The sequence below is a fragment of the Typha angustifolia genome, chromosome 4, assembly GCF_048772165.1.
Source record: "Typha angustifolia cultivar Huaian chromosome 4, ASM4877216v1, whole genome shotgun sequence".
Lineage (NCBI taxonomy): Eukaryota > Viridiplantae > Streptophyta > Magnoliopsida > Poales > Typhaceae > Typha > Typha angustifolia.
In genome coordinates this window covers 714,882-738,327 of record NC_133242.1, presented here as the reverse complement: position 1 = coordinate 738,327, position 23,446 = coordinate 714,882, and the positions used below count along the sequence as shown (strand labels likewise).

The 23,446-nt window shown below is 39.7% G+C and overlaps 4 protein-coding genes across 4 annotated transcripts; 1 reads left to right on the top strand and 3 right to left on the bottom strand.

Annotated features, from left to right (window-relative positions):
* Positions 1-399: 399 nt before the first annotated feature.
* On the bottom strand, positions 400-4,311 carry LOC140759299 (AP2-like ethylene-responsive transcription factor CRL5). Its single transcript, XM_073095820.1, has 10 exons — positions 4,108-4,311; positions 3,585-3,897; positions 2,868-3,471; positions 2,620-2,702; positions 2,461-2,469; positions 2,272-2,360; positions 2,103-2,176; positions 1,961-2,011; positions 1,805-1,881; positions 400-1,387 (listed from the first exon to the last, which is right to left on the bottom strand). Exons 1-10 carry the CDS (start codon positions 4,216-4,218, stop codon positions 771-773), a joined length of 2,028 nt encoding a protein of 675 aa, XP_072951921.1. The 5' UTR covers positions 4,219-4,311; the 3' UTR covers positions 400-770.
* Positions 4,312-9,248: 4,937 nt separating this feature from the next.
* On the bottom strand, positions 9,249-13,562 carry LOC140759700 (heterogeneous nuclear ribonucleoprotein 1-like). Its single transcript, XM_073096332.1, has 3 exons — positions 13,131-13,562; positions 11,678-12,558; positions 9,249-9,499 (listed from the first exon to the last, which is right to left on the bottom strand). The coding sequence occupies exons 1-2, from the start codon at positions 13,401-13,403 to the stop codon at positions 11,692-11,694; spliced, it is 1,140 nt and encodes a 379-aa protein (XP_072952433.1). The 5' UTR covers positions 13,404-13,562; the 3' UTR covers positions 9,249-9,499; positions 11,678-11,691.
* Positions 13,563-15,822: 2,260 nt separating this feature from the next.
* On the top strand, positions 15,823-18,800 carry LOC140759415 (growth-regulating factor 7-like). The gene is made up of 4 exons (XM_073095972.1): positions 15,823-16,442; positions 17,130-17,342; positions 17,459-17,789; positions 18,046-18,800. Exons 1-4 carry the CDS (start codon positions 16,085-16,087, stop codon positions 18,374-18,376), a joined length of 1,233 nt encoding a protein of 410 aa, XP_072952073.1. The 5' UTR covers positions 15,823-16,084; the 3' UTR covers positions 18,377-18,800.
* Positions 18,801-22,999: 4,199 nt separating this feature from the next.
* Positions 23,000-23,446, bottom strand: LOC140759059 (basic leucine zipper 4-like). Its single transcript, XM_073095524.1, has one exon. It carries the CDS (start codon positions 23,444-23,446, stop codon positions 23,000-23,002), a length of 447 nt encoding a protein of 148 aa, XP_072951625.1.

The following is a 23,446-nucleotide window of genomic DNA, read 5'->3' as shown; positions in this document are numbered from 1 at the left end:
TTATAAAAAAATTACTAAAAAAAAATTCTAAATCTAATACTACTCATAAGTTTTAATGTAAAAATTATTACTAATTTGCATAAAAATTATTTTACTAAGTCACTCTTAACTTTGTCTGTTTCAGATAAAAGCATAGCAAGAAGATAGATGTGGCGATACAAAACAAAATTTAGAATTAAAATAATTTTAATCCAGAGTGGGATAAAATAGATTTAAACTCTATTTTATAGTATTTGATAAATGTAGGTTAGTATTGCATCTGCAACTTGTTTAGAAAAATAAAATAATTTTTGATCCAGAGTAAGATAAAATATATATTTAACTATATTTTATAATATTTGATAAAAGTAAGTTGGTATTGCATCTGCAACTTGAGAAGAGATGGCTTGGATTGTTTAAGCATCACAACAATATCCTAAACAGTGAAGTGAATGAAAGACAACTAATAACAGAACTTTAAGGCCATGCAAGATAAGAACAAGACTAGGATAAATATTACAACTTCAAATAAACTACCTAATTAAAAGTTAGCAGTACTATTTCAGGGAGTGAAATCTTGGCCTCTACATTGCAAAACCCTTGTCCAAATGGCCCCAGCAGTGACAAAAAGCTAAAGCCACTGGAAAAGGATAGAGGCCTGATCCACCTTTGGAATCCCATGATCACCAATACTAACTGCAAACAGCTAAAGACCTACCACCCCATTCCCTCCTTTTTCCAATACATCATGCCCATCTCCTTTCGCCAGCTTCTTTAGTCCTTGGCCATGCTTAGGCATCAGTCCATGAAGCAAACAATGGCATATGAGCAATCGGCACTGTTGGCCTAATCTGGTTTGATGGCATCCATGAGCTCAATGGTGGAGGAGCTATGAGCTTTGATGGTGGCTTGGCAAAGAGCATGGCGAGACCACCGCGGTCGGGACTCTCTTCTCTAGAGTTGCTCAAGCTATTAACCAGGGACGACACATTAGAAGGATCGTCGGCAACATGTGCTGAATTCACTCCATCAACACCAACCAGGCCATGAAGAGCTGAAAAAGATTCATTTCGGAATTCACCACTAGTTGCTACTATATCCTGGTTATGTTCATCAGAATGCGATGGAGTTTGATGAGGAGATTGATAGGAAGTCATCTTCCAATATGAACCACTGCTAGGATTATCATCTGGTAAGCCTAGCTCTCTGCTGCTATTTTGGACTAGGGGAACATCACTCCGAGCTTCCACAACTTTGTTTCGCCTTGCAAGTTCACCCGACAGAAGCGTGCTACTTGCCATGATTTTTTCGACGTCATATCTTGTTATGTCAAAGTTTGTGACTGCATTCAGCCCACGGAATTTGATCGCCGCGACGTCATATGCTTCAGCAGCTTCCTCTTGTGTACCTGAGAGTTCATCCTCCAACTTGTAACACTTAAACATGAGGTGCAGAATGAGCCTTAAAGATATTGTTGAACACAATCATATCACGAGGCAGTAGAGTGCTTTTCTTTTTCACCTTTAATCTTGAAGACTAAAGTTTCGGTCAAACAAGAAGCTTAAGCTACTGCTGAAATCAGCCTTATGAAAAGAGGAACTAAAGACTCTTTAGGATAAGGTCTTGGTTTGCTATCAAAAGCATCAACAACATTCTCTGAAAGGGCCTGAGGAATCATTGGCTAAGGTTACTAACACTGTGATTGGATATCTGGTTTCCAATCTTCATAACAAACTCTGAATGATTTCAGAGGTCACACCTCAATGATGGAAGCATGCAAAAATATGCAACAAAGATAAACAACTTGTACAAATTGAAAACTTACTAAATGTTCCAAGATAAAGATCCTTGTTCCCGGATACCCTCCCTATTCGTGCTTGCCACCTTCCATGTTGGTGATGCCTAAGCACAAAGAGGAACAATAAATTGTTAACCAGAGGAGAAGATACTATCCGATACTGAAATAATTAGTGATATAAACCTCGTTACTCCACGGTACATTGAAGCTCCTCTAGAAAATCCACTACTTTTTCTGCAGGGAAACAAATTATAGATAGGATTTCAGAGTTAGATAATTTTAAAACAGTTGTATTAATACAACAAGGAAAAGTTAATAGATTGACCTTCTCAAGTGAGCAACATATTCTTGCCTAGTCATGTTCTTCATCTCTTCCATTTCGTCCTGATAGTCCTCCAACTGAAACAAACCATTCATAAGCAATGTTTAAAATAAAACATAATTCCTTCCAAAGAATTATAGCTTTTAGTGAAACGTCAGTTGATCAAACATACCGGGAAGTTGATGTGCGTCGAAGGACCCCAGTATTTGAGCGCCGCCAAATCATAGGCTCTCGCCGCTTTCTCTTCCATGTCATAACCCCCTGGAACCACATATTTAAATGGCTTTCTATAGTTAACAAGTATCCGATAGAAGATTACAAGTATCCGACAGATGAGGGAAAAGAAAACGAGGGCTCTTACCCAGATAAACTGCAAGAACACACGTTTCATCCATGACATCCCAAAGCACAAGCATGACAACCCAATTATAACATAATAGTTAGCAAAGCATGGACTTTTTGGAAATAGAATCTGAAGGATAATTAAGTTGGTAATGCCAGTTTTTATTGTTTTACTAACCTTGCCTTCCCTTTCTTGTCTGGCCTTCCTTCTTGCAACTATTGTCCCATAGATGGGCTTCATATCTACCAGTCCACCTATGCCTGTTGTAGATAGATTTCACCACTTTCTAATATCAGAATATGTTAAATAGGCAAGAAGCATTATACCAAATGTTAAATAGCAAGAGAGCAGAGAGAGGTATTACATTACAAGAGTAACATATGCAGACAGACAGTAAAATGATGCAAAAGAAGATTAATACTAACCTTGTAACACCTCTATACTGAGATGTTCTTTGGCCAAATGTGTCGATGGACTTCCTATGAACAGGCTGCTTCTGGCTTCCTTTCCCAGTCCCTCTCTTCTTACTTGCATCTAAGGTCATGTAGTCAGTCGTTGTAGCAGGAGAGGCGTGCTGTGGAGCTGTGACACAACTAGACTGTGAACCTGAGCTCATGGACAAGCTCAAAGAATGCAAATCCCAATAGCCAACATGACCAGATGTAATACTCCCTTCATCACTCATACCACCATTTGCACCAATGTTGTAGTTCCTTGAGACCCAGTTCTTGAGGCTTGGGATTCCATCATCAGCCATTGGTTCTTCCACCATTGTTGCCTGGTACATCCCATGGCCTGTGAGCACACCGCACTCTCCTTCCTGCAATGGCTGGAAGTACCTCATTGGCTGTTGTTGGAGTTCTAAAGGATTAGTTTGGTTGCCCTCAGAACCTGGGTTTTGATGGTAGTACATGCTGTCTAAGCTTAATGCCATTGCTCCCCTGTCATTGTTACCATACTGATGGGTCCCCATGTTAGGACCACCCCCTAAGAAGTCTTCCAGTTTTGGGGATGGAGATGGCACCATTCCTTCAACACAACACATTGAATAGAAAAAGGAAATGATGACAAGGGCTTAAGAAATGACCTTCTTGTTTGGAGGCCAGAATAAGCTAAACAGAGAGGAAAGAGGTGAGGCAAACCTTGTTCTGATGTGGTAAGGGCTTCCATAATGCAGAGAGACCCATCAGACTTGAGTGGCATGGAGGATAACTGAGAATAGTATCCTCCATTCTCCCCTACACCATAGCAGATACCAGAGCCGCCCAAGTGAGAAGAAGGGAAGTAGACGGTGGAAACAGAAGAGGAGACAGCAGACATTGGCTGGGATTGGTGATGATGGCTCTGATCATTGAGTTGGTGGTCTGGTCCGGCAGAGACCTCCATGTTCATATGAGGGGAGAGAGAGAAACCCAACCAGTTGTTATTATTGTTCATGGACTTCATCTTCCTCCACTACAAGAAATTTTTAACAAGATCCAATGTGAGGAGGCAGTTTCAATCATTGGAGAGTACACACTCTAATGATGCTTGCCATTGTGGTTTTCCACCATTTGAGACTTGGGTTTTTGTGTTCAACCAAAATGGACTCGCATGGTGGAAACACTAATAACAAGCTCCCTTGTGGAGTGTGAGTAGCAAAGCAAAAGCACTTGGGGATGATACCACTGCTAGTCCCTTTAAACTAAGCAAAAGGAATGAGTTCCCCCAAAGAAATGCTGGATAAATTCTACCCTCCTGCAATCCCATGGGGATCTGTGTTCTGAGAAAGACCATCTCTTGCTCTCTTTTCTTTCAAACCCATACATATCCGCCTTTTTGTTAATCCCCTTAAACCCCACTAAAGCCCCTGATTACAAGTCCCAAACCCAGACAAAGTTGCACCCCAAATGGGGTCTCAGAGTGGCCATTGTGCCAATAAAAAGACTTGGGAAAGCCCATATAATCAATGGAGAAGTTTCCTTTCCTTCTCTTCCTTTCCTATTTGTTCTTACTATCAAGAATGGGTGGTGATCTGATGGCCAAAACAAGGCTGCTTTTTTTTTTCAGTCTTGGCCATGAGATAGATTGATTGGCAGCAGGACTGTACAACTAGTCACTTCACAACAGTTGTAGCTCTGTGCAAGCCTATAGTGTCATTGAAGTATCTACCTAAATCTAGTCTTTTCTAGTGTAATTTATGCCACTAGGCCCACTGGAACAACTTCCTCTTTAAAAAAATAATAAATCAGAGAAGAATAAAAAACAAGGGAAAGGAAAAGAAGGTTGTATTAATTATACCCAATATTGATTTTTCATCGTAAAGGGAATGCATATACAAGAACAGGTGCGGTGGCAGAAAGGATAGAGATACTGGTTTTGCTATATGGTTACAATCCTAGGGGTAATTTGTCCATGGTTGCTTTCAAAGATTTTGAATGCAGTCAACAGCTGCAGACAAAAGGAGAGATGTGGGTCAATAGGATGTGCTCCATATATTCCATGAATGATGTAGAAGGGCCAAAGAGGAACTTGGAAAAGCTGCTGCTAATTAGGAGCATCAGTACAATTTTATCATCTCCTCCTCCTGCTCTGATGGCAAGTATACAACTTGCCAGATGAGCTGCTTGTCTCTATTTTGGTTACAAAATATAAAGATCTCATTAGATTCTCCAAGGGCTTCTCATTTAGTCTTGAAAACTACTAGTCTGGCTTAATCTATCTCTGATGCATGAGGATGTGCATGGTGTTAAGTAGACACATGCTCTTGTAGCATGATTGTGTAGTGGAAAAGGTGCTATGGGGATGATGATGAGGGGCTGGTTCTGAGGGAATAAAATATACTAAGTAACTGTCCTGCTCCACTTTGATTAATGGAATGATGAAGAATTCAAGATACCCAACAGCTACATCCCACACCAACACTTTTGTTTGGCAACTGTTGCCTCCTTAGTAAGGAGCAAAAAATACTAACATCTCCTTCTGCTTCAATCCATATCTCCTCCTTTTCTCTTTCACAAGTCCCTCTCTATGCTGCAGGAGTGGTCAGATTGGTTTAAGACTTGTGGCCTTTGTCTTCTAATGTCTTAACTTTCTCTTCTTTAGTAGCCGAGAAAGGCAAACGGTGATAATATATAAACAACAGAATGGAGTGTGATACCAAGTCTAAGAATAGTATTGTAGTAGAACAAGGACTTGTCATGCACTAAACTGTCCCAAAGTACCAGTCCACAGATGGCAGCAATTGATGAATGCCCTGCTTCATGCATCATCTACTCTCTCTCTCTCTCTCTCTCTCGCTCTCACACACACACACACACACACACTCACACACAGACGCACAGAGAGCTTGGATTTCCAATTAATTGGTGAAGTCAAGACGATCAGAATAATCCGTAAATACACAAGCCTAAGCTAAAACAAAAGTTTACTTATTACATAGAGAGTTATATAAATTCGAGTAAAGAAGTAAGGAACTTATCCCTAATGTGGGCAGGGGAGGGGTGGGGGGACCTCACATTGCACGTGAAGTAGCCAGATGGGAATACTGTGCCTTCTCTGATCCACACGTGTCTGCAACTCTGCGTGTGTGCTTAAACCAAACCCCCCAACTCTCTGGAATTCTTATAGTGAGGCCCACATAGGTGAGAGACTTAAGTAGACATGCTAATCCCAATATTTAGCTATTCTAAGAGTTTTTGTAGACTAATCTGAAAGTAAACTGATGAATTATCTAAACTCCAAAGTAGCTGGCATGCAAGAGGGGGAAGGATTCCTCACCAATTGGCACTGATGGTTCGATTCGAGTCCAAAATAGACAAACCCATTTGTCCATTTCAGAGGATCACACTGGTGGAGTCTCGTAGGGCTCTGAGATGGTAATTGGTGTCACATACACAGATCACAGATGAGGGCCAGAGTCTCTTTACATATGTGACAAGACAATACATAGAGAGCTTCCCACATTATGCACTAAAAAGTTATCATGCCCATACTAAATCAAGGAAAAAAGAAAGAAGATAAGATTGATAAATAAACAAACAAAAAGAAAAAAAGTGAATTGCGTGATTGTGATTTTTTGTAGAAGATCCAAGATGAGCTACATTAAAACAGAGAGGAGAAATGTCACTCTGTCCTTTTCATTGACCCAATTTGTCCAACAGTAGAACTTCTAAGACAACCAAATATCTAATCTAGATATGAACTGACATATAAAAAAGCAAGTGGAGGAAAACCCACAAGAAGAAACGAGGCTACAAACCCACCCAACCCTCTGCTACTATGCACTCTACAGTGGTGATGCATTTAAGTGGTTGTTCTTGTCTTTCACGAGGGTATGCAACACAGGATCTGAATAAAATCCAAGCTAGATACCAAACAAGGAGGTGCAAGCAGCCCAAAAAGAAAGGGAGTAAAGAGCTTTTAGATAGCAACTAAACGAGACCAACACCAGAGAGAGAGAGAGAGAGAGAGAGAGAGAGAGAGAGAGAGAGAGTGTGTGTGTGTGTGTGTCATTAATAGCACCAATTGGATAGTGCTAGGATAGGCTAGTTAAGGAGGCTCATATTGGACCAACATTTTTGAGTTTAAATTTCAATGGTATCAGTTTAACTAGGACATCCTCCTACCTCTTATTAAAGTGCTTCATTAAAAGCTTCTAATGCTTTTACATTACTAACTTATTCAATATTTGACTCTTTGTACAACAGACATTATTGAAGGTGCAACTTCTAAAGAGTTTTGGGTAAAATCCTCTCTGCATTAATTCTCACTTTCAGAAGGATGGGGCACAGCAAGATGGATCACAAAAATGGAAATAAGCCTAAGACCAGGAGCCTAATCCTACCAACCCTCGGAATTCAGATTGATTCATGGCGGTTGAGTTGTCTCCACGGTTAATTGCTTGCCTCCACATTCCCCTCTCTGCCATGTTTGATTAAAGGAACACGGTGGTGGGGGGAGAAAGAGACAACCTTCAATGCAAAAGTTGTCCTTGGGTCTCTGCTACAAGGCTGAAAATTTACTTGCTTTGTTTCCATGCTTATGCTTTTGCTTTTCTTTTCTTTCTTTCTTTTTTTTTTCTTTCCTCCTCACCCTTGTCTGCATCTGAAAATCCCAAGTGGCTTGCTTATTTGTTCACACTGGTCCTCAACCTCTGGTTCTTTTTTGGTTGTGGAACCTTCAAACAATGCCAAGTTTGGTCAAGAAAATGAACATGAATTGTCTTAGTGTTTTTCTTTTTCTCTCTGGTGCCTTTCCTGACATGATGCTATTTGAAAAATGGCCAAGTCTCTTGCCAAAGTAACAACACTAGAGTTCACATATTAGATAGTCTTCCCTTTCGGTACAAAGCTTGTAAAGAATACAGAGATCCACCTTCGAAGATGAATTGTAGTAGTCTAGATGAACTTTTAGATTAAATTTATAAAAGAACTAGAATTGTAAAAAATAGACTGATATCCATTTCCTCCAGATAAGACGGAATTGACAGTAAAGATAGAGGTTATATTGTTACTTTTTCTATAATACTCCACACCCACTATCTTCCTAGTTGGATGCACATCAAAGGAATGGAATATTAAGACCTTGAGTGAGGACACCTGAGAAGTGATCATGCTTCCAATTAAGTCCACAATTGCTGGCTAAGATTGTCGTTCTCTACGTGGTGACGTGCCCCTCAATCTTGAGCACTAACATGGTGTCTTGTCATTGCCCTAGTTGGCTTGGATATCATATATAAGTCTAGATGTAACAGATACAGAGAATTTTCATCAGATGGTAAGTTTATGCAAGCGTTAAAAGAGAGCCATAGGGACAAACATTGACAATTGGGTCATTCCATGCAGCCCTAAGAAATTGTAAGATTTTCTATGGGCCCATATGTCTCTAACCTATATGGACTAAGAAAAGATGTCACAATATGGTACTGATTCGTTCGATAGAGACTTTGGAATGAAATGCCATTGGCATTATCTACTTAAAACTAAATGGCACTGTTGATGCATCTTATGTTAAAAGAACTCACTAGCTATTCTCATGCCAAGAAGAAAACCCCGAGTCCATTCACTGCCCTATCGAAGAGTCTATTCCTGGCCAAACTTTTGCCTGTCATGTAGAGTGCATCAAACTCTTTCTAATGTGATCTAAATATCCAAAGATTGACAATTAAACAAGAAGGGCAGAGCATGATCAAGTTCAAAACCCATACAAAAGTGGCATGATGCACAACCATTAGGTAAACATGAACACAAACGGATGATTAGACTTGTTACACAGGAAAATTACAAGAAACACAAGGATGAAGCGCGAAAACCCTAGTTGTCGGACATATATTAATCATCAAACAAAATTAGTTCTAATCCTTTCTTATGAAGCCTATATCTCTATAACTCAAACCTGCCACCACAGAGTCCATAATAAGCAATTGCCTCTAACCAAAACCCAACCTTCATGGCAGAATATAGTAACTCACAATTTACAACCTGTGGGAAGGTGTAGATCAAACAGCAGGTGTATAGTGTGGCCGGAAACTCCCATATTTGCTGACTCATTCCGTATCCTCTTTATTAGCAACACATACACTGTCTACAGACAGACATTCTTCAAAGTTCAAACAATTATTTCAGCGATCAATCTAGGTTGACCAATAGTACCGAATAAATGGAATCCTATCCATCACTGTGGCTTCATCAGCAAACTACCAATGAACCATTTGAATCAATTTCTTAGGTAAACAAAAGACTTAAGAAATGGAGACATTTCAAGGGACCATCCCTGGGTATTCTGGCCTGTTGTCTTCAGGGTAGAAGAAGTTATCTGTCAATCAGTTTCTGCGACCTTAAGCATTCAAATTATGAAAGACATAACGGGGTACATAACAATTAAAAAATTAATGGTCCAACTAGGCCACCCATCAAAGCACGAGGTAAAGTTCAGTGAACAATAGAACACACTTATCAGAAGGAAAAGTCAAATAATTTCAATGGTATGTCGCCATAAAATAATCTACACTCAGGCTTCGGAATACCAGCTTCACAAAGGAGAGACCCAACACCTAGTGCACTTGAAAGTCATCAACCTGTTACCAAACACAAAACTTGGTTAAAAGTGTTATGCAACCAAAAAGTATAGGCAAGTTGTACCACATTTTCCCCACACAAAATTGACAACAGAAATTGGAGCAATTGATTCTAAAACCAGAAATATGGATAAAAAATACCAGGTATAAAAAGTTAAATATTCACTTAAGAATTCCAGACAGTATATTCCAGAGAATCCATTATACTCAGTTGTATATGGAAGTAGAATAGCTGAGGATGATAATTTATCCCCAGCCTTTTCCTTTCACAGTGACAAAGATAAATTGGGGATAAAAGTAGTTACTTTATCACCCTTCCAAAAACAATCTTAGTTGATACATCTAGCCAACTCAATAAATTTCTTCATTTCACCTATAGCAGTATGGTGCTATTCATGGATTAGAAAATCGGTCAATCATAATCTGGATCGAGATCGACCAGTTCAGGTTAGATCCATAATAGATTCATAACGGATATGGCCAATTCTTCAATTCTCTCTCTCTCCTTCTTCACTATGATAGACTTTTTTTTCTTTCCGGTTCTTCTACCCTCTTTCTCTTCACTGTGGCAGATTTTTTTTCCTTTTTTTCTTTTCATTTCTTCCACTCTCCCTCTTCTTCTTCACCGTGGTAGAATTTTTTCTTTTTGGTTCTTCAACATTCTCTCTTCAGTACAACAGAATTTTTTTTTTTCTTCTTAACTTATGATGATTACACAAATTTACGAGAACCAGCATATACTCATCAAAGTTTTGAGAAAGTTAATACTTCTTTTATTTTTAGATTTTATATGTGTGCAATTATTATTTTAATTTTTATCATTTTTTTCTAAATTTTTCAAAAAAAAACCTATATTTTTAAATAATATTTATAATTTTATGTAATTAAAATTAGTATGATTTGCATGCGGCCGATTTCGATCCCATGTTTTCAAACCTTGGTGCTATTTATGATGCAAGCGATGGTCAAAAGATAAAAACAATGTATTGTGCAATAAGACGACCCAAGTACAAAGGCACACAACCTCTGATGTTTTATAAGGATCAACTACATGTCAAGGATGTTTGGAAAAAGATAACCTAATAATACGTGATTAAGATGAAGATCGAGTGTCTATAGAACACTAGGTCAAAATATTGAGACAAGAGGTTAAAAGGTCATCAATATAGAATACTTCCTCCATTCATCGAACTGTTCAAGAATCAAGAGGTTAAATCGCCATAAATATAGATGTTATCAGCACCTTAGAGAAGCACAATCCTTATAAGATAAAGTTTTGCAGTTCTAAACAAACTTGAAAAGAAAACACTGTCCGATAGATGAAACAAGAGGAACTATAGTCACGATCATGATCCATTCAGTTCTAAAGCTTATGATAAAAACTTGGAAATGCCACGCGTTCAGGAGATGGAAGGATACAAAAAGGCTTAACTTCCACGTTTTCTTACTTGCACATCAAAAGATTCAAGGCTAAGCGATATGGATTGCCTGATTGCAGATATGCAACACATTGACCTAGTTCATCAGTAAAACTTAATAAATTCAAAAGCCAATGGGAAACTATACAAAATGTGCCCAATGACAGTAGGATTCAGTTAGATGGACACATTTAATTAAGCAAATTAGCAATTCACGTTCCTAGTCAATGCCAGAGGCATTTTTCAGAATGGCCTACAATTTATTGACAGTAGGATTTCAGTTAGATGGACACACATTTTATTAAGCAAATTAGCAAGTCATAATGTTCCTAGTCAATGCCAAATGCATTATTATCAAGTGCAAATTATTGAACAGAAATCACAAAGTAATCTGCCTCTTTCAACATAACCACAGATACTACATGTTGTCTATTGAGCGAAAACTTATCTCCTCATGCAACTAGGGTGTAGAGGATTGAACAAATAATTTGTTTGTTCTCCCAAAATATGTTAAGTGATCTAATTGGGAAAACGTTGCTTTTGCACAATATTGATTGGTTATACAAACTCATCCTGGTTACTTGGAATTACTTGGAAAAGGAGCTAGTGTCATCATGGAATCATATTACGATTTACAACTCTTCTATATTAGCTATATTGACAACCAGAAAAGTAAAAGAAATATCTGAAGAAAAAAAATTACAACCTATAAAGAAAAACTCTATCACAAAATAAGCCAAGTGAGTTGACAAGACCATACCAAAGACTGAGTTATTAAGCATCCAACTTGACAGCCTCCATCTGTGTTGTAATTGCTCCAGTAACTGTTGCTGATTGCACATCTTGGCCGGCTTGATTTCCTTTGCCATCACTGAAACTAGAAACCCCCCGATGACCACCACCAGGCACATTCTTGTATCCTCCTCCATTTACATAGCTTGAATACGTGGTGAGATTGCCATAGGGCATCATACTCCTTCTGGCCATCATACCATGGCCACTCCAAGGGCCCCTTGGGCCTGGAAACACATTTCCATAGTTTAGTCCACCATAGCTTCCGATACCGTACCCTGCATAAGGATATGAAGGAATAGGGGCTGACATATAGCCAAAAGGCCCAAAACCATATCTATGACCATAAGGTGGATATACTCCTTGATAAACAGCAAATGACGGCCCTATTGCGCCCAACATTCTAGAATTGTAACTTCCATCATTATGATTGTTGTTATTGCTATGGTTATTGCCATCCTTAGGCACTGCTCTCTTGACCTCTACCATCTTCCCATTCAATTCATGGAAATTGTTCTCTGTCACTACCCTCACAGCTTCCTCTGAATCAAAGGTAATAAAACCAAAGCCCCTTGGCCTCTGCGTAGAAGGATCGTACATCACAACCACATCAGTTATCGTACCAAACTTTGCAAAATAATTTCTAAACTCAGACTCCCTAATATTGTCAGGCAAACCACCTACAAAAATCTTCTTTAAAGTAGAGTGACTCCCATTGTCATTATAGCTGTTAGTGTTATCCCTACTTGGCACTCGGTTTTGATGTGGACTCTGATCTGGATATAGGTTTTGGGAGGATTGGTGATTTTGATTCTGTTCACTTCTTGGTATTGCTCTCTTCACTTCAACCTGAAAAGGCAAGATAAGGCATCAAGAAACCAAACACTAATTATCTGACGGCCCAAAGTTTGACAAGAAAAAATAGCAGAAACAAATGATGATTAATTATTCATAACATCAATTATGCAATAGATGTGATCCATATCTAAGTAAAACCTATCAAAATCGATGACAACATCTAAAGATATGCATGCATTACTTAGTAAATAAAATAGACTACGAGAAACATTAGAGGCTCCAAAAATGTCCTTTATTCAGAATGATGTCAGCGCGGGCTGGATTCTTAATTTTGGCAAGTAATGTTGCGTTAAATTATACTCATCAGAGGTCGAACATCGAGCATTATGATTTTCCTGAATAAATATAAAATGAAAAATCACGTCTTGAATCACAGGAAATCATAAGCTAAACAAGAATTTGGAAGAAGAGAATAGAGATTTCAAGGCATCAATTTGAAATCACCAAGAACGAAAGAGAATACAAAATAAATTTTTTATAAAAAAATGATCCAGTTTTAACATCGATTACACCTCTATCTCAAGAAACTTCAAAAATTTAAAGAAGGAAGAAACAGAACTAACCGTTCTTCCACGAATCACATGCTTTTCCTTCTCCTTCTCCTCGAGAGCTCTCTCCGCCGCCTGCGGATCCAAAAATTGGACAAACGCAAAACCCCTTCCGTTCCCGGTGTTCCGATCCCGCATAACCACCACCTCCTTAACCTCCCCGTACTTCTTGAAGTGCTCCATGAGCGCCTCCTCCCTCGTCTCCGACGAGATCCCTCCGACGAAGAGCTTCCCCTTCTCAGACGATGGCGAAGACGACAAAGACGAAGAAGAAGACGAAGGCTCCATTTTCCCGACTCACCGAAGCCGAAACCCTCGAGCCCCAAGAAACCCTAAAAAGGTTAGAGCGGGGGAGAGGAGGAGGGTAGTTAGGGTTTGGACTCTGGACAAACCCTAGAGGAAGTAGGAAGACAAGGGTTTTAGCGTTGGAGTGGGGTTGGGAGAGATCTAGTGGGGTTCTAGTTCGGGGGAGCCGAAGGGAAATAGACGGTGGATGTGGGATTTGGAATCTTACGGGTTGATTTGAACCGTTGATCTTAAGCGAACTGGATAGTTACTGGTCGTTATACTACTGCAGAGCTCTCAGTTTTGAAGATATAGAAGAAAAATACAACAGTTTTTGAGGATCTTAAGATTAGAAATTGCAATCTTAACCAAATATTCTCGTAAATTTTTTTTATTAATTCTATAAAAAAAAATATAAACTAACATTTTTAAATTTATAACGCAAACTTATACGAATTGTATTCGCTAATTAATGAAAATATAAGACCCTTTTATCCAATATCTTATCTGCTTACAGTACAGATAAGATGATAAGAATAATCCGATCGAGTAGATGGCCCAATAATATGTAGCTAAAAGGCCCACGGATTACATGGGCCTGGCCCAAGTCAGACCTTAGAGAAATTCTTACGCACGAGTAAATAGATAAAAGAAGAAGAAAAAAAAAAAAGAGAGTATTATTTACCAACATGTAGCCAGTAGCTATCATAGGTAGAAGATAATTATTTTAAACAAGGTTGTGATAAATAGAGGCCATGTGCAAAATGGACTCCGAGATAATAATTTTCGACGCCGGGGGCCATTAGGTCAGACGTGGGGTACTCCTCCTTTCGACACGTCGCCATCATCCTAGTGTTAAAATAGCTGTCTCCACTGCCACATGTCAACGGTATTCTCCGCCGTCAACTAGATCATGATGGGTCGCCATTTAGAGCCGATGATTAAACGGCAGCCGCACGATTCATATGCCCTGTTTGGCCCAAAGAGAGCACGGTGGAAGGACAGCCGTCGCTTTCCATCGAGATTCGCGTCGTATGTAGCTTCTTTTCTCTTTTTTTCTCCTATTTGTAGTGAGGCCCATTAAGCACAGCCGTCCAAATTGTGGGCCACTGGTGCATCCAAGTGGATTGGGCCCATTGAGTCTCTGGACTAATGGTAATTCCACTGAAATAAAATATTGGCAAGTCACAGAATAGACCCTATCAGTGATTTCCTCTTGTGTTAATAAATAAACTTTACACCGTTACGTTGGATTAAAATCACTTTTATCCTTCTAAGACTTTATTTTACATTACTATGCATCAAGTGCCCTCAGTCTTTTTTTGTATAAGTTGGACAACTGTTAAGTGAAAGCAAACTCATAATGTTTGTTGTCACATATTAGTTGGACCCCATCACTGTGTTTGACTTATAATCTGGATAATTAGATGAAGTGAGGATCTGAAGTTGGAGATTGTTGGGCCAAGTTAAAATCTGCATTGCTGGTAGTTTGATTCGTAATCCGGACAGAGAGCCAGTCTGGATCATGGTGTATCTATAAATCCGGACAGAAAGCCAGGTGGTGAACGAGATGGAATACAAGATCTGTGGCAGAAACCTGAGCTTCTAGGTTTTGACAATCTCAAACAATTATTCAGAACAAGTTTTTGGTTATTAGACCCGAGAGCAAGCAACATGTGATGCTACTAAATATCCAGCATAGCCTACTCATGGAGTTTTATATTTATTAGTCTCATACAAAGGACAAGAAATGTCTCTTAACATGCAACTAAATAACTAATGCTTAATCTAGTTTATCTAGTTTGGATGTTTTTAAATTTTCTTAATCTTTGGTCTCTCTCTCTCTCTCTCTCTATCTACACGCGAGACGCACGAGAGTGGCGACCTAAAAATGGGTAGTATAATAAATGGCCATGAGTTAAGTTCTGGAGGCATGTCTTGGTATGTGCATGCCACATCAGGTGATGTATGGATCTTCTCCAACATTCTCACACTAGTATTTACTAATACACCACCACTACCACCACCACCATTGAAAGGTTTAGCTTGTACCTTCACCTGTAAAATTAATGCTCCCTGTGCTACTGGTATTGATTAGAAGCTTAGCATTCTCCTCTCACTAGACCCTCGTGACCTAGCCATCAGCCATGGCAGTCAGTCCTTTTGGGTTCGTGGACAGTTGGACTTATTAGATAACAACACCAATTCAACTAAGTTATCCCTCGTGGAATTTTTAACATGACGAGCAGCAGTAGCATGAGAACATCCATAGCAGCGAGTGTCATTATACAGAGGACAAGATGATAAGATTTTTTTTTATTTTTTTTAATCTAATGATTAAGATCTTCTAGTGCTGCTCATTTTGACTTTTATACATGAGAATAGATCAGTGTGTAGTTCAGTTCAGGCGTTTTTCCTTTATTGACTTGATAAAAAAATGTCTTCCTTTAGTTATCCAAGCTCACCAAGATAACCTACAATATTGTCTCTCTTGAAGGCATCCTCTTCTCTTGTCTCCCCAAAAGAATAACGTCTTGCTTCTCTGTACTCAAAATCACACTAATATCCATCCCCTTCTGTCCTTGCTTCTCAAAGATACCAACGATGCTCACACTCCTCTCCTTGTCCGTCTCCTACTTCTTCTTCTTCTTCTTCTTCTTCCTCATTTCTCCCTCTCGTGCCTCATGAGCCCACTTCCATTGGTGCTTGGAATGGAGCTTGGTTGGGTGGTGGGCATGAATGGGTTTTCTGGGACCTCTTCTCTATGTGGTGATGTGTGTACTAACTCCATGGCTTCCTCAGAGACTGAAGCCAATAGGCAAAAGGGGCTCTTTTCCTCTGGTTCTGTGAAGCAGGGGAAGTCTGCTGGCTTTGAGGACCATGAGTGGAGATGCCTCAAGATGGCCAGGACTGGATCTTCTTCTATCTTCTCTTATGAACAACAGTTGCCCATGTTTTCGTCATCCAAATCAGAAAGTTTCTTGTTGAATAGTGATGACTCCTTGCTTGCAACGTTGTCACCAAGCTCTTGGGAGAATGCAGGTAAAAACAGAATATAGGGCCTGTAGGATTGCAAGATTCTGTCTTTTGGGGGTTTATTAGGTCTTTAAGCACATTGCAAGATGTCATTTTGCTAATCTAGTTTATTGCAATGCTGAGAGGGTTTAGAAGGAAATCTTTCATGGCATCCTATTGCTTCTTAGCCTGAGTCCTCTCAGGTAGAAATTGCCGTCTTTCTTTTTCTTTTGCCTCTCTACTGGCTATGATTTGAAAGGGAGAGACAGTCTAGAGCAAAATGGCGTTATGCACAGTATTTTCAATGTAGATGCTATGGGATACTAGTTGTTCTCCTTCTTTACAAAGAAATGAAGATTAGGGGCATGCATAACAAGGGAATAATATGAAGAATAAGAATGGCATTTCTTTAAGTTTGGTGTGATCTCTCATAGTTGCAGTTAGTCTTTTTTTTTCCTTGATTTTTTGCTTCATTATGGGGTTCTACTAAGAGAGGTGTGAGTTTAGTTTATCTAAGTTTCTTATGAAGCTGTAAAAGGAAGAGTAGATAGCAACAACTTGTGCGCTTTATGCCTTTTGATATAAATGCAAAGTTGTAGGCAAGTCATGAATGTTTCTTGTCTCTTGTATTTTTTTCGTTGTTATTTTTCCTTTCATTCCTACTTGCTTGTACATATATGATAGCCTTGAAATCTATGGCTTGTTCTGTATCAGGATTGGTATCTGGAAACCTTAACATTAATGTGCATGAAGTTATAGCTCGGGCCAAAAGGCCTTTCACTCCCTCACAATGGCTGGAACTGGAACAACAGGCCTTGATTTACAAGTACCTCAATGCTAATGCTCCAATACCATCCAACCTACTCACGTCTATCAGAAAAGGCATCAGCTCACCATTCTCAACAACATCTCTTGGAAACAATACATGTAAGAAGGCCCTCTTCAAGAGTACAAACTGAATATAGTGCATTAGAGCACATTTTGTTTCAACATTTCCTGTAACAGTTTCTTTCTTATTTCCTGCGTCTCTCGTGTTGTTGCAGTGAGATGGAGACCATACCAACTTGGCTTCTCCATGAATACTGATCCAGAGCCTGGAAGATGCAGGCGGACAGATGGTAAGAAATGGCGGTGCTCGAGAGATGCAGTTGCTGATCAGAAGTACTGCGAGAGACACATGAACCGAAACCGCCATCGTTCAAGAAAGCCTGTGGAAGGCCAAACTGGCCATGCCGGGAAGGCAGTGCCTGCCATTGCCAATGTACCATCAGCCTCCGTTGTTTCTGGCAGTAGATCATCTAGCATATCCACAATTCATCAGAAGAATAACTTGCAGCCAGGCATCATTAGTTCTCCCCACAGGCATCTTAATTGGTAAGATTAACACACTATTACTTTTCTCCTATAGTGAGACGATTTGGATAGTTTCTGCTTCTTAGTCAGCTTTATCATCATAATCATTTTAACCAAATAGTTATGAGACTGAGAGCTAAATGCAATATAATCTAAATGATCAACAGTAATTGATCGGCCATATAGACAAAACAGTTCTGGACAATTGCTGTTCTCATAACAAACAAACCTCTGAGCTACGTCATATTTGTGTTACAGATTTTGTATTGTTGTGCAGGAAACAAATAAGCGAAGAGAACATGAAGAGAAATGTGAAAGATTTTGAAGAGTCGACAAAGCTAAATTCTGTTAGCCTGAAGCCTGTGGATACCTTATCGCTGATACCAACAGAACCTAATCCATGTGACAAATCCTACTTTTCATCACCATCTTCTTCTCCGATGCTGCTGCCGCAGGAGCTACTTGCACTTTCACCACTTGAAGTATCAACTGAAGAGTGCAAGGTACACGAAGATTGGATACCATTCTATTGGAAGGCTTCACATGGAGGGCCACTGGGGGAGGTCTTAACGAACTCACATAAGCAAACCAGAGCTCTTGAGCTCTGAAGCTCGACAGTTAATGGCTCGGACTCGGTAGAAGACTAGCCCCTGCGTGTCATCAATCACCTCATTGTAAAAAATCAGCAGCAACAATGAGAGAACTAGGAAAGACAGAGTACGAATCCAGATACTCTGATGGAGTAACAGACATTTCCATGAGAGCATTGTTAATTCTAGGTCTATGTTCCTTAATTCTTTCTGAGTTTGAGCTTGTGATGCCTCGAAAGGATGAACAACTTCTGCTGTGCTAATTTGTTGTTTTCTTTATGTTACTACTTGTATCATGCAAGGATACAGTCGGCATCCTTGATGCACTCCGTTCATCTCCTGCGGCTATATCATGTATAAGATGTTGATGTAACTGTGGAATGCTTCTAAGTGCAGATTGCTGCCTAGATCCTTTTCGTATGTAAAGAATACAGTCTAGATGTTTGGGCCACTTTCAAATCTCTAGTTCAGGCTTCAATTGCAGAGACTATTTTGCTTGCTTATCATAAGATCATTATTAAAGAAAGCAGTCGGTTATCACTATCTGTGAATGATTGGGAACAAAGATAGATAAGAGCACTCTTTTATGCGCTAAAAAGCCTGACAACTCCACTGCATTCTTCTTGTTATTAACTGTTCACAGAATAGGATGGCATAGTACCTCTAGCTATAGTGGAATTCCTTGAAACTATTAGCGAAACTCAGTTAGGATACATCCATTTCGTCGGCAGTACTCATGCAACAGCAACGGCATCTCCATTATTAGGAAAGTTAAATGTTACTCTCTAAATTATCTAAAGGTACTGTCTGTGTCTGGTTCTTTGAGTAGGAAAAATGCATGGCAAAATAAGACTAAAAGAGTACTTAACAAAGCAAAAGAACTGCACTGCAATTCTAGGGGATGGTACTTGCAATGGAATGACAGAGGAACATACTTCTTAAGCTACAAAATGAACTGCTTCCTACAATTAAGTGGAGTAAATTTGTTAGGAAATGAAGACCATCTAATTTTTATATTCACATGACAATTCTTCAGAAAAGAAAAGAAAAAAAGTTGAAAAAAGCTTTCTAAGGATAACTAAAAGTTGAAAATCGATTAAATTTGTAATAGAAAGGGATAAAGGAGTAGGTGCTCATATAACATATTCTATGGGTATAGAAAAGAGTCCATCACTGCACCAGCACTTACATGCCTCTCGCAATCAGATGATCAAAAAGGTAATCCCGAAGGAGAGGAGGACCACGAACGGACCCCTCACTCGTCACCCACAGCCACAGCCTTTTACAAACGTCCCCAACGAGAGATGAGCAAAAGAGCTCAGATCCGGCGCTCCTCGGCAGGAAAAATAATCATACCTGGAAAGCTTATCAAATTAACACAGAAAAGTAAGGAGAAAACAAACATTTGAAAGAAATTTTAGATTTTGGAAAAATTTTGTCTACCCTGCTGAATTATACTCAATTTTTAAGAAGAAAATTGTTAAACTTTTTTAAGTTACAATATTACTCTTAATTTTTTTAAATTTTTTTTAAAAATTAAGCAAGTCAACTTATGTGTTAATTATATTACATGTAATTAATTCCAAATTACCTAAATGCCTTCATAATCTTTATATGACTCATTTATTAAATTATAATAAAATATATTCTAATAAAAAAAATCATTATTATATTCAATCGTCTTTCACCCTTTCATTTCATTATCACCACCCTCATCTTAATTCTTCCTTCTCTTCTATTCTTACCCTCCCTCACTTCTATTCTCTCCCTCCTCGAGTGAGAGCACTAGCATATGTTCTTCGCGAGCGAACTAGCTGTCGCCCCGTGTGGGATGGAGAGGCCCTAACAAGCTCACTTCTGCACTGCATGGGACGAAGAGGTTGTGGTGAGCTCGTTGCCGCCCCACATGGGACGGGGACGGGAGGCCACAACGAGCTCGTTATCATAGCCCTATCTCTCACATGCCAGCCGATGCGAACGAGTTGGGACGAGAGAGAGAGAAGAGAGTAAGTTATTTACTATTTTAATTTAAAATTTAATAATATTGTGACATATTAATTAGGTGTGTAGTTAGATATTACATGATTTCTATCGCTTACTTTTTTCACTCTACGCCTAAAGTTCAAGGGTGACATTGTAAATTAAAAAAGTTTAGAGGGTCTGTGTGAAAATCGGATATAGTTTAGAGAGTAACCATAATTAATTTTATGAATCCTTCTTATTACATTTTTGTAATCCTAATTCGAACGATTAGGAAATTAATACAGCCAGATTCTAGGCTCACTAACGACTCGCTGTGATTGGTTAATGAAGTCTCATGGGACGAGCTAAATGGGCCAGGTGTGGCCTTGGGCTTGGAGAAATAGAAATATCCACATAAATTGTTATATTCATTACTAATCCAATCCATCACAACTTGAAATGACAAGATACATCATTAGCCGCCTTAAGCACACAAAAGTTAAGGTCGCATTTTTTTGAGGAAATTAATTCCCAGACGTGTACTATGCTTCTTATATTCCTCTGTTTGATGGATCCATTTAATTATTCAATGACCACTAATTACAAATCAATTGCAAGGGAAAAGGGTAAGCGAGAAGTAAAGTCCACTTTGAAAACTATGTTTTGCAGTTCTATTTTGTTGGTCAAAGTTTGGCATTTATACGTCTCATTTGTTATTAGTTAGTCTTCTCAGCTTCTTGTGGACGTTTATTTGTCGTTTTAAATATGATATGAACTACTTGTATCTTAATGACAAAAGCAATAATGCAAAGTGGACAAGATTAGAATCCTTTTCCGCATAAGACATGTAAAGAAATGATGAACGTAGCTTACTAATCAAACCTATAATAGGACCTGGTAACATAAACTATTAAGTCCACAAGAACATTATACCTGTACATTGTATCTCTTTACAAGCAACTTAAAACAATGACTACATGTATAATAAACGGAAATAATTTTTTAGAGCCTCTCTAATTAGCTCTCCTAATTCATCTACGATTCCACCTAATTTTCCCTTAGTCTTCCCATTCCACAAAATACAAGTAAACCAAGTAGTTAGCCTTCCATATACGTAGACTAATAACAATTTTGATCACGTACGTATCCTCCTCTCTCATATCATATCATATATATATATAGTAGTGAAACATCCATAACTTTTTCCTTACAAGTTTTTGTTCCCCCACTTTCCAAAAAAACTACCACCAACCGTTGCCAAGCATGGATTGCATGATGGGATCTCCTCCTTAAACCACTTTCTCTCACTCCCATAAAATCTCCACCACTTCATTTCAAGACCATCAAGAGAGAGAGAGAGAGAGAGAGAGAGAGAGAGAGAGAGAGAGATGAGCCACCAAAGTCAGCAATCTCTAAGCGTGCCCTTCTCATGGGAGAACCAGCCAGGGATATCAAAGGTGGCGCCTCACAGCGACATAGAGGAAGAAGAGTCCCTCGTCATAAATGGGCCGGGACAAAAGCCCATCAGGCTGCCGCCGCCGCCGCCGTGCTCGTCGGACAGCCCAAAAGGCCCGTTCCGGCGAAGCTCGGGCGCGAAAGGGTTCCGGCGAGATGAGGACCCTTTCCTGGTGGCTTACATGGAATGCACCAAGAGTGTGAAGAAGCAAGGGAAGAAGGGAACTGGCAAGGAGAGGTTTGGGCTGTCGTGTAAGAGTAGTAGTCCGGTGAGGGAGGATACTCTGGTGAGGATATCCAAACGAGGCGAGAGTGTTGGTAGAGAGAGATTGGGGAATGGAGATGGAAGAGGGATTTATAACAGTAAGCATTAATGATTTGTTGGCTTTTAAATTATTAGTTTGTTTGTTATTAATGAGGTCTATGAGTGTGTTACTTAATTTATAAATTATATAATAAGATGAAAGGGTGGTTTTGGTATTATAGACATCATTCCCAGCCTAACAGAATGTTCATGTTTTACCTAACACAGGTAGTTTTCATAAAAAATATACATATTTTATAAATAAAATTTAAAAGAGAGAGAGAGGGTGTGATTTGCAAATACATGCCAGAAGCATAAAGGGTATACGGCAAAATAGTAGGGATATATAGGGTGCTATTGTAAGCTAGCCGACATTATCCACTAAAGTTATGCCGCCATTGAGGGTCAAAATGAAGCAAACGTGCATTGAAATCACCAACCCACCAACAAACATGAGCTCCCGCCCTTTCGACGTGGCGACGCTGATAGCCTAGTATATATATATATACAAGTTAACAACATAAGAGAGAGACGCACACCAAATCAACACCTAAAGCTAGCTCATACAAACAACCATGACACCACCTTTAACCGGTAATCATGTCATTAATTAGGTCAGTAAACTACCTATTATAATTAGGTCTCTTAATCTCCCTCCATCTAAATCAACATGAATCTCGACGTTACTTGTTGTCCTGTGATCCGGAAAAGTATCTCGTGAGAAGGAGTTTTGGTGGTATAAAGTTGTCGAAAACGAGGTAGAATGATAAATCCCACGTTAAGATTACGGATATTTACATATAAACCCCTTTATTTCACTCAAAAAGAACCCCGCAATTATATGAAACGCCGGTTTCGAAAACTAATTCAAATTTACAGGTGAAAAGGACGGTTCTCTCCTCGTCAACAAATTCAAATCCCTACGAGATGAGCGACGCCCAGGTCTGCTCGAATCCCGAGGCGTGCATCGACATCAGCCTTTGCAGCCGCCGCAATAGCAGCACTCGGCGAGCCGCCAAGAGACGGCGCCGGAGGCCGTCGGACTCGGTCCGGAGCCGGTGGTTCTCGCTGTGAAAGAAGAGGCACTGTTGAGCGACGCCGCCGAGCCGCGACGTCAGTTCTTGGTTCTCGGTCCGGAGCCGGGTGAGCCGGCTCCGGAGCTCCTCGAGGTGGCGCTGCTTCCTCATTCTGGATCGGCGCGCGGACTCGCGGTTCGACATCATCCGCCGGATGCGCCGCTGCTCGGCCAAGGAGAGGCCCGACTCGGGAGTCGGAGTCGGGTCCGTTTCGGGCCACGGGGTGCACTCGAACCCGGAGTCGAACTCCGGGTCGAGGAAGGGGAGGAAGGCCTCGTCGTAGGACTGCAT

Excerpts from the sequence above, each read along its gene's own strand:
- LOC140759299 (XM_073095820.1), bottom strand. The coding sequence starts at position 4,218 with ATGGTCTTTCTCAGAACACAGATCCCCATGGGATTGCAGGAGGGTAGA. Across the intron at positions 2,703-2,867 it reads CAGTATAGAGGTGTTACAAG|GCATAGGTGGACTGGTAGAT; the intron begins GTTAGTATTAAT and ends TATCTACAACAG. Across the intron at positions 1,882-1,960 it reads ATGTACCGTGGAGTAACGAG|GCATCACCAACATGGAAGGT; the intron begins GTTTATATCACT and ends CTTTGTGCTTAG.
- LOC140759700 (XM_073096332.1), bottom strand. The coding sequence starts at position 13,403 with ATGGAGCCTTCGTCTTCTTCTTCGTCTTTGTCGTCTTCGCCATCGTCT. Across the intron at positions 12,559-13,130 it reads ATGTGATTCGTGGAAGAACG|GTTGAAGTGAAGAGAGCAAT; the intron begins GTTAGTTCTGTT and ends TTGCCTTTTCAG.
- LOC140759415 (XM_073095972.1), top strand. The coding sequence starts at position 16,085 with ATGAGCCCACTTCCATTGGTGCTTGGAATGGAGCTTGGTTGGGTGGTG. Across the intron at positions 16,443-17,129 it reads AAGCTCTTGGGAGAATGCAG|GATTGGTATCTGGAAACCTT; the intron begins GTAAAAACAGAA and ends GTTCTGTATCAG. Across the intron at positions 17,790-18,045 it reads CCCCACAGGCATCTTAATTG|GAAACAAATAAGCGAAGAGA; the intron begins GTAAGATTAACA and ends ATTGTTGTGCAG.
- LOC140759059 (XM_073095524.1), bottom strand. The coding sequence starts at position 23,446 with ATGCAGTCCTACGACGAGGCCTTCCTCCCCTTCCTCGACCCGGAGTTC.